The sequence below is a fragment of the Mustelus asterias genome, chromosome 30 (assembly GCF_964213995.1).
Source record: "Mustelus asterias chromosome 30, sMusAst1.hap1.1, whole genome shotgun sequence".
Taxonomy (NCBI): Eukaryota; Metazoa; Chordata; class Chondrichthyes; order Carcharhiniformes; family Triakidae; genus Mustelus; species Mustelus asterias.
In genome coordinates this window covers 20,417,497-20,427,691 of record NC_135830.1, presented here as the reverse complement: position 1 = coordinate 20,427,691, position 10,195 = coordinate 20,417,497, and the positions used below count along the sequence as shown (strand labels likewise).

The 10,195-nt window shown below is 55.4% G+C and overlaps 1 protein-coding gene across 1 annotated transcript in view; it reads right to left on the bottom strand.

Moving 5' to 3' along the window:
• Positions 1 to 1,421: 1,421 nt before the first annotated feature.
• LOC144480950 (telomerase protein component 1-like) overlaps positions 1,422 to 10,195 on the bottom strand; it is a gene marked incomplete at its 3' end in the record, with an annotated part of 67,207 nt that continues 58,433 nt past the window's right edge. The window contains exons 12-13 of the mRNA XM_078200566.1: positions 7,852 to 8,074; positions 1,422 to 1,574 (exon numbers count right to left, since the gene is read on the bottom strand). Of these exons, the coding sequence (XP_078056692.1) occupies positions 1,422 to 1,574; positions 7,852 to 8,074 (376 nt within the window). The remainder of the gene's footprint in view (positions 1,575 to 7,851; positions 8,075 to 10,195) is intronic.

Here is a 10,195-nt window from a genome sequence, read left to right as displayed (position 1 = left end):
GGACGACGGGAGGGGACGACGGGAGGGGACGACGGGAGGGACGACGGAGGGGACGACGGGAGGGGACGACGGGAGGGGACGACGGGAGGGGACGACGGGAGGGGACGACGGGAGGGGACGACGGGAGGGGACGACGGGAGGGGACGACGGGAGGGGACGACGGGAGGGGACGACGGGAGGGGACGACGGGAGGGGACGACGGGAGGGGACGACGGAGGGGGACGACGGGGGGCGGAGACGACGGGAGGGGAGACGGGAGGGGACGACGGGAGGGGACGACGGGACGGGAGGGGACGACGGGAGGGACGACGACAGGGGACGACGGGAGGGGACGACGGGAGGGGACGACGGGAGGGGACGACGGGAGGGGACGACGGGAGGGGACGACGGGAGGGGACGACGGGAGGGGACGACGGGAGGGGACGACGGGAGGGGACGACGGGAGGGGACGACGGGAGGGGACGACGGGAGGGACGACGGGAGGGGACGACGGGAGGGGACGACGGGAGGGGACGACGGGAGGGGACGACGGGAGGGGACGACGGGAGGGGACGACGGGAGGGGACGACGGGAGGGGACGACGGGAGGGGACGACGGGAGGGGACGACGGGAGGGGACGACGGGAGGGGACGACGGGAGGGGACGACGGGAGGGGACGACGGGAGGGGACGACGGGAGGGGACGACGGGAGGGGACGACGGGAGGGGACGACGGGAGGGGACGACGGGAGGGGACGACGGGAGGGGACGACGGGAGGGGACGACGGGAGGGGACGACGGAGGGGACGACGGGAGGGGACGACGGGAGGGGACGACGGGAGGGGACGACGGGAGGGGACGACGGGAGGGGACGACGGGAGGGGACGACGGGAGGGGACGACGGGAGGGGACGACGGGAGGGGACGACGGGAGGGGACGACGGGAGGGGACGACGGGAGGGGACGACGGGGGGACGACGGGAGGGGACGACGGGAGGGGACGACGGGAGGGGACGACGGGAGGGGACGACGGGAGGGGACGACGGGAGGGGACGACGGGAGGGGACGACGGGAGGGGACGACGGGAGGGGACGACGGGAGGGGACGACGGGAGGGGACGACGGGAGGGGACGACGGGAGGGGACGACGGGAGGGGACGACGGGAGGGGACGACGGGAGGGGACGACGGGAGGGGGACGGGAGGGGACGGGAGGGGGACGGGAGGGGGACGGGAGGGGACGGGAGGGGGACGGGAGGGGGACGACGGAGGGAGACGACGGAGGGAGACGACGGAGGGAGACGGGAGGCGGGGGGACGACGGAGGGAGACGGGAGTGGGGGGGGGGGACGACGGAGGGAGACGGGGGCGTTTCCAGGGGGGGGTAGAAAAGATGGGGAGTTCTCCCGCTTCCACCCACCCGTCCGTGCTGGACACTGGCTCCTACCTGCGCCTCCTGCAGCACACGATCCACGTTTCCCAGTATGGATCCCGGGCTGATCGCCACCTCGCGGTAGGTGCTGTCGTTGTGGAGGATCAGGCGGGAGTGTTCGCTGACATGCTTTACCATCAGTGCCAGCAGAATGGCCACATCCAGCATCTGCAGCGGCAACATCCGAGGATTCATGGGGACAAAGGAAGACCAAGATTTAAGTGAGAGAGTGCAAGGAGGCCCCATTCAGCCCCTTCTCCAGCCTGTTACCCAGGGAACAGGAGGAGGCCCCATTCAGCCCCTTCTCCAGCCTGTTACACAGGGAACAGGAGGAGGCCCCATTCAGCCCCTTCTCCAGCCTGTTACACAGGAACAGGAGGAGGCCCCATTCAGCCCCTTCTCCAGCCTGTTACACAGGAACAGGAGGAGGCCATTCAGCCCCTTCTCCAGCCTGTTACACAGGAACAGGAGGAGGCCCCATTCAGCCCCTTCTCCAGCCTGTTACACAGGAACAGGAGGAGGCCCCATTCAGCCCCTTCTCCAGCCTGTTACACAGGAACAGGAGGAGGCCCCATTCAGCCCCTTCTCCAGCCTGTTACACAGGAAACAGGAGGAGGCCCCATTCAGCCCCTTCTCCAGCCTGTTACACAGGAACAGGAGGAGGCCCCATTCAGCCCCTTCTCCAGGCTGTTACACAGGAACAGGAGGAGGCCCCATTCAGCCCCTTCTCCAGCCTGTTACACAGGGAACAGGAGGAGGCCCCATTCAGCCCCTTCTCCAGCCTGTTACACAGGAACAGGAGGAGGCCCCATTCAGCCCCTTCTCCAGCCTGTTACACAGGAACAGGAGGAGGCCCCATTCAGCCCCTTCTCCAGCCTGTTACACAGGGAACAGGAGGAGGCCCCATTCAGCCCCTTCTCCAGCCTGTTACACGGGGAACAGGAGGAGGCCCCATTCAGCCCCTTCTCCAGCCTGTTACACAGGAACAGGAGGAGGCCCCATTCAGCCCCTTCTCCAGCCTGTTACACAGGAACAGGAGGAGGGCCCATTCAGCCCCTTCTCCAGCCTGTTACACGGGGAACAGGAGGAGGCCCCATTCAGCCCCTTCTCCAGCCTGTTACACAGGAACAGGAGGAGGCCCCATTCAGCCCCTTCTCCAGCCTGTTACACAGGGAACAGGAGGAGGCCCCATTCAGCCCCTTCTCCAGCCTGTTACACAGGAACAGGAGGAGGCCCCATTCAGCCCCTTCTCCAGCCTGTTACACAGGAACAGGAGGAGGCCCCATTCAGCCCCTTCTCCAGCCTGTTACACAGGAACAGGAGGAGGCCCCATTCAGCCCCTTCTCCAGCCTGTTACACAGGGAACAGGAGGAGGCCCCATTCAGCCCCTTCTCCAGCCTGTTACACAGGAACAGGAGGAGGCCCCATTCAGCCCCTTCTCCAGCCTGTTACACAGGGAACAGGAGGAGGCCCCATTCAGCCCCTTCTCCAGCCTGTTACACAGGGAACAGGAGGAGGCCATTCAGCCCCTTCTCCAGCCTGTTACACAGGGAACAGGAGGAGGCCCCATTCAGCCCCTTCTCCAGCCTGTTCCACAGGATCAGAAGGAGGCCCCATTCAGCCCCTTCTCCAGCCTGTTACACAGGATCAGGAGGAGGCCCCATTCAGCCCCTTCTCCAGCCTGTTACACAGGAACAGGAGAAGGCCCCATTCAGCCCCTTCTCCAGCCTGTTACACAGGAAACAGGAGGAGGCCCCATTCAGCCCCTTCTCCAGCCTGTTACACAGGAACAGGAGGAGGCCCCATTCAGCCCCTTCTCCAGCCTGTTACACAGGGAACAGGAGGAGGCCCCATTCAGCCCCTTCTCCAGCCTGTTACACAGGAACAGGAGGAGGCCCCATTCAGCCACTTCTCCAGCCTGTTACACAGGGAACAGGAGGAGGCCCCATTCAGCCCCTTCTCCAGCCTGTTACACAGGATCAGAAGGAGGCCCCATTCAGCCCCTTCTCCAGCCTGTTACACAGGATCAGGAGGAGGCCCCATTCAGCCCCTTCTCCAGCCTGTTACACAGGAACAGGAGGAGGCCCCATTCAGCCCCTTCTCCAGCCTGTTACACAGGAACAGGAGGAGGCCCCATTCAGCCCCTTCTCCAACCTGTTACACAGGGAACAGGAGGAGGCCATTCAGCCCCTTCTCCAGCCTGTTAGACAGGAACAGGAGGAAACCCCATTCAGCCCCTTCTCCAGCCTGTTACACAGGAACAGGAGGAGGCCCTATTCAGCCCCTTCTCCAGCCTGTTACACAGGAACAGGAGGAGGCCCCATTCAGCCCCTTCTCCAGCCTGTTACACAGGGAACAGGAGGAGGCCATTCAGCTCCTTCTCCAGCCTGTTACACAGGAACAGGAGGAGGCCCCATTCAGCCCCTTCTCTAGCCTGTTACACAGGAACAGGAGGAGGCCCCATTCAGCCCCTTCTCCAGCCTGTTACACAGGAACAGGAGGAGGCCCCATTCAGCCCCTTCTCCAGCCTGTTACACAGGAAACAGGAGGAGGCCCCATTCAGCCCCTTCTCCAGCCTGTTACACAGGAACAGGAGGAGGCCCCATTCAGCCCCTTCTCCAGCCTGTTACACAGGGAACAGGAGGAGGCCCCATTCAGCCCCTTCTCCAAGGAAACGTTGAGAACACCTCATCTGGTTCACTAATGCCCTCGTCTCGGGGAAAGGGAAACATAGAGAGGTGTATGTTAGGTCCAGGCAGCTAAAAACGGAGGGAGCTCTGGAGGAATACAAAGAAAGTAGGAAAAAACTCAAACGGGGAATTAGAAGGGCAAAAAGGGGTCACGAAATGTCCTTGGCAGACAGGATTAAGGAGAATCCCAAGGCATTTTATTCATACATTAGGAACAAAAATGTTGTCAAGGAAAAAAATCGGACCTCTCAGGGACAAAAGTGGGGAATTATGCTTCGCGCCCAAAGTAGGGGAGATCCTAAATGAATACTTTACGTCGGTTATCACAAAGGAGAGGGATGTGTTGACTGTGAGTGTCTCGGAGGGGAGTGTTGACCCGTTAGAGAAAATCTCCATTACAAGGGAGGAAGTCTTAGTTTTTTTAGGGAATATTAAGACTGACAAATCCCCAGGGCCTGATGGAATTTATCCCAGGCTGCTCAGGGAGATAGATGAGAGATGAAATCGCTGGGCCTCTGACGCAAATCTTTGTCTCGTCACTGGACTCAGGTGAGGTCCCAGAGGATTGGAGGATAGCGAATGTGGTCCAGTTATTTAAGAAGGGTAGGAAGGATAACCCGGGTAATTATAGGCCGGTGAGCTTGACGTCCGTGGTAGGGAAGTTGTTGGAGAGGATTCTTAGAGATAGGATGTATGCACATTTAGAAAGGAATAAACTCATTAACGATAGTCAGCATGGTTTTGTGAGAGGGAGGTCATGCCTCACTAACCTGGTGGAGGTTTTTGAAGAAGTGACTAGAATGGTTGACGAGGGAAGGGCCGTGGATGTCGTCTATATGGACTTTAGTAAAGCGTTTGACAAAGTCCCTCATGGTAGGTTGGTGCAAAAGGTTGGATTTCATGGCTAGATGGGTGGAGAACTGGCTTGGTCACAGAAGACAGAGGGTGGTTGTGGAAGGTCTTTTTCCGGCTGGATGCCTGTGACTAGTGGTGTTCTGCAGGGCTCTGTATTGGGACCTCTGCTGTTTGTGATTTATATAAACGATCTGGAAGAAGGTGTAACTGGGGTGATCAGTAAGTTTGCGGACGACACAAAAATGGCTGGATTTGCAGATCGTGAGGAACATTGTCAGAGGCTACAGAAGGATATAGATAGGCTGGAAATTTAGGCAAAGAAATGGCAGATGGAGTTCAATCCAGATGAATGCGAAGTGATGCATTTTGGTAGAAATAATGTAGGGAGGAGCTATACGATAAATGGCAGAACCATAAAGGGTGTAGATACGCAGAGGGACCTGGGTGTGCAAGTCCACAGATCCTTGAAGGTGATGTCACAGGTGGAGAAGGTAGTGAATAAGGCATATGGCATGCTTGCCTTTATAGGACGGGACATAGAGTATAAAAGTTGGGGTCTGATGTTGCAGTTGTATAGAACGTTGGTTCGGCCGCATTTGGAATACTGCGTCCAGTTCTGGTCACCACACTACCAGAAGGATGTGGAGACTTTAGAGAGAGTGCAGAGGAGGTTTACCAGGATGTTGCCTGGTATGGAAGGGCTTAGTTACGAGGAGAGATTGGGTAAACTGGGGTTGTTCTCACTGGAAAGACAGAGAATGAGGGGTGACCTCATAGAGGTGTATAAAATTATGAAGGGCATAGATAGGGTGAACAGTGGGAAGCTTTTTCCCAGGTTGGAGGTGACGTTCACGAGGGGTCATAGGTTCAAGGTGAAGGGGGGGCGGTTTAACACGGATATCAGAAGGACGTATTTTACACAGAGGGTGGTGGGGGCCTGGAATGCGCTGCCGGGCAAGGTGGTGGAGGCGGACACACTGGGAACGTTTAAGACTTATCTAGATAGCCACATGAACGGAGTGGGAATGGAGGGATACAAAAGAATGGTCTAGTTTGGACCAGGGAGCGGCGCGGGCTTGGAGGGCCGAAGGGCCTGTTCCTGTGCTGTATTGTTCTTTGCTGATTTGGCCTACATGGGACTTCTGACCACGACAATGTGGTCGAATCTCAACTGAATCGCAATGCAAGGTGATGCATTTTGGTAGATCGAACCAGGGCAGGACTTACTCAGTTAATGGTAGGGTGTTGGGGAGAGTTACAGAACAAAGAGATCTCGGGGTACATGTTCATAGCTCCTTGAAAGTGGAGTCACAGGTGGACAGAGTGGTGAAGAAGACATTCAGCATGCTTGGTTTCATCGGTCAGAACATTGAATACAGGAGTTTTGACGTCTTGTTGAAGTTGTACAAGACATTGGTAAGGCCACACTTGGAATGCCGTGTCCAGTCTGGTCACCCTATTATAGAAAGGATATTATTAAACTCGAAAGAGTGCAGAAAAGATTTACTAGGATGCTATCGGGACTTGATGGTTTGAGTTATAAGGAGAGGCTGGATAGACTGGGACTTTTTTCTCTGGAGTGTAGGAGGCTGAGGGGTGATCTTATAGAGATCTATAAAATAATGAGGGGCATAGATCAGCTCGATAGTCAATATCTTTTCCCAAAGGTAGGGGAGTCTAAAACTAGAGGGCGAGAAGGGAGAGATACAAAAAGGTCCAGACTATTATTTAAATGGTAAAACATTGCAGCATGCTGCTGTGCAGAGGGACCTGGGTGTCCTTGTGCAGGAATCACAAGGAGTTGGTTTGCAGGTGCAGCAGGTAATTAAGAAGGCAAATGGAATTTTGTCCTTCATTGCTAAAGGGATGGAGTTTAAAAACAGCGAGGTTATGTTGCAGCTGTATAAGGTGCTGGTGAGGCCACACCTGGAGTACTGTGTACAGTTTTGGTCTCCTTACCTGAGGAAGGATATACTGGCACTGGAGGGGGTGCAGAGGAGATTCACCAGGTTGATTCCAGAGTTGAGAGGGTTGGCTTATGAGGAGAGACTGAGTAGACTGGGGCTATACTCATTGGAATTCAGAAGAATGAGGGGAGATCTTATAGAAACATGTAAAAGATTATGAAGGGAATAGATAAGATAGAAGCAGGGAAGTTGTTTCCACTGGCGGGTGAAACTAGAACTGGGGGGCATGGCCTCAAAATAAGGGGAAGCAGATTTAGGACTGAGTTGAGGAGGAACTTCTTCACCCAAAGGGTTGTGAATCTGAGGAATTCCCTGCCCAGTGAAGCAGTGGAGGCTCCCTCATTGAATGTTTATAAGGCAAGGATAGATACATTTTTGAACAGGAAAGGACTTAAGGGTTATGGTGAGTGGGCGGGTAAGTGGAGCTGGGTCCAGGAAAAGATCTTATTGAAGGGCAGAGCAGGCTCGAGGAGCCAGATGGCCTATGTTCTTATGTTCAGAGGGGCATTTTTTTCACGCAGAGGGTGGTGAGTGTCTGGAACAAGCTGCCAGAGGTAGTAGTAGAGGCGGGTACGATTTTGTCTTTTAAAAAGCGTTTAGACAGTTACATGGGTAAGATGGGTATAGAGGGATATGGGCCAAATGCGGGCAATTGGGATTAGCTTAGTGGTTTAAAAAAAAAGGGGCGGCATGGACAAGTTGGGCCGAAGGGCCTGTTTCCATGCTAAAAACCTCTATGACTCTAACTGCCCCTCTCTGAAACGGGTCGCTCAATTCAAGGGGCAATTAGGGGCGTGCCACAAACACAGGGACCCTGCCAGGGATGCCAATATCGCCATGAAAGGATAAAGCAAAGATGGCGCTCGCCCAGCATCACCCCTCCCCACGAGCACCCGCAACCCCCCCCCTGCCCCCCCACCACCACCACCTTACCTGCGGACTCTTGGCCTTGCCATGGTCTTCATCCTCGGCCTTGCTGACGGGAACATGTAGACCTTTGGCGCTGACGCAGGGTCCGCACATGTTGTGATCCACGGAGCAGAGGATGACGGTGTGGCCGGGCAGAGGGGGGACATTGTGTGAGGCCGATATCTCGACCGCCGCGGTTAGGGCCGCACGGTACCGCTCCAGAAGATCCTCGTCGTAACGCACGTCCCTGTCAGCAGAGGAAACGTGGAGGGAAATTGAGCAAGAGGAGGAGGAGGAGGCCCTTTGGCCCGTCGAGCCGGCTCCTTGGCCAATTAAATCGGGCCCCTCCCATTCCCCCTGCCAAGCGTTAAACCACTTAACCTTTCACGGCGACAAATATATCTTCCAACTATCAGGAACCGTATTCCAAATCCAAATCCCTCCTTCAATATAACATGATTGGAGGATAGCGAATGTGGTCCCGTTGTTTAAGAAGGGTAGCAGGGATAACCCAGGAAATTATAGGCCGGTGAGTTTGATGTCCGTGGTAGGGAAGTTGTTGGAGAGGATTCTTAGAGACAGGATGTATGCGCATTTAGAGCGGAACAATCTCATTAGTGACAGACAGCATGGTTTTGTAAGAGGGAGGTCGTGCCTTACAAATTTGGTGGAGTTTTTTGAGGAAGTGACAAAAACGGTTGATGAAGGAAGGGCCGTGGATGTCGTCTATATGGATTTCAGTAAGGCATTTGACAAAGTCCCACATGGCAGGTTGGTTAAGAAGGTTAAGGCTCATGGGATACAAGGAGAAGTGGCTAGATGGGTGGAGAACTGGCTTGGCCACAGGAGACAGAGGGTAGTGGTCGAAGGGTCTTTTTCCGGCTGGAGGTCTGTGACCAGTGGTGTTCCGCAGGGCTCTGTACTGGGACCTCTGCTATTTGTGATATATATAAATGATTTGGAAGAAGGTGTAACTGGTGTAATCAGCAAGTTTGCGCATGACACGAAGATGGCTGGACTTGCGGATAGCGAAGAGCATTGTCGGGCAATACAGCAGGATATAGATAGGCTGGAAAATTGGGCGGAGAGGTGGCAGATGGAGTTCAATCCGGATAAATGTGAAGTGATGCATTTTGGAAGAAATAATGGAGGGAGGAGTTATACAATAAATGGCAGAGTCATCAGGAGTATAGAAACACAGAGGGATCTAGGTGTGCAAGTCCACAAATCCTTGAAGGTGGCAACACAGGTGGAGAAGGTGGTGAAGAAGGCATATGGTATGCTTGCCTTTATAGGACGGGGTATAGAGTATAAAAGCTGGAGTCTGATGATGCAGCTGTATAGAACGCTGGTTAGGCCACATTTGGAGTACTGCGTCCAGTTCTGGTCGCCGCACTACCAGAAGGACGTGGAGGCATTGGAGAGAGTGCAGAGAAGGTTTACCAGGATGTTGCCTGGTATGGAGGGTCTTAGCTATGAGGAGAGATTGGGTAGACTGGGGTTGTTCTCCTTGGAGAGACGGAGAATGAGGGGAGATCTAATAGAGGTATACAAGATTATGAAGGGGATAGATAGGGTGAACAGTGGGAAGCTTTTTCCCAGGTCGGAGGTGACGATCACGAGGGGTCACGGGCTCAAGCTGAGAGGAGCGAAGTGTAACTCAGACATCAGAGGGACGTTTTTTACACAGAGGGTGGTGGGGGCCTGGAATGCGCTGCCAAGTAGGGTGGTGGAGGCAGGCACGCTGACATCGTTTAAGACTTACCTGGATAGTCACATGAGCAGCCTGGGAATGGAGGGATACAAACGATTGGTCTAGTTGGACCAAGGAGCGGCACAGGCTTGGAGGGCCGAAGGGCCTGTTTCCTGTGCTGTACTGTTCTTTGTTCTTTGCCCTCCCCCTCATCTTGGATGAATAACTCTCCCAAATTGTTTCGCGGTTGAGCGCAAAACTCTCACCAACTGGAATCAGCATGTTTTGGGTTTTTCTGTCGCAAAATCACAACATCAGGGACCTTGCAATGAAGTCACTGTGAGAATCCCCCAGTCGCCACACTCCGGCGCCTGTTCGGGTTACGCTGAGGGAGAATTTAGCACGGCCCAATCCACCCTAACCAGCACGTCTTTCAGACTGTGTGGGAGGAAACCGGAGCACCCGGAGGAAACCCGCGCAGACACGGGGAGAACGTGCAGACTCCGCACAGACAGTGACCCGAGCCGGGAATCGAACCCAGCTCCCTGGCGCTGAGAGGCAGCAGCGTTAACCACTGTGCCACCCTTCAACACTTGCGTCTTTTTCAGACTTGGTCCTATCATATATAACGTTGATTTTTCTCTTCACCCTGTCCGTAACGCTACATTCTGCACC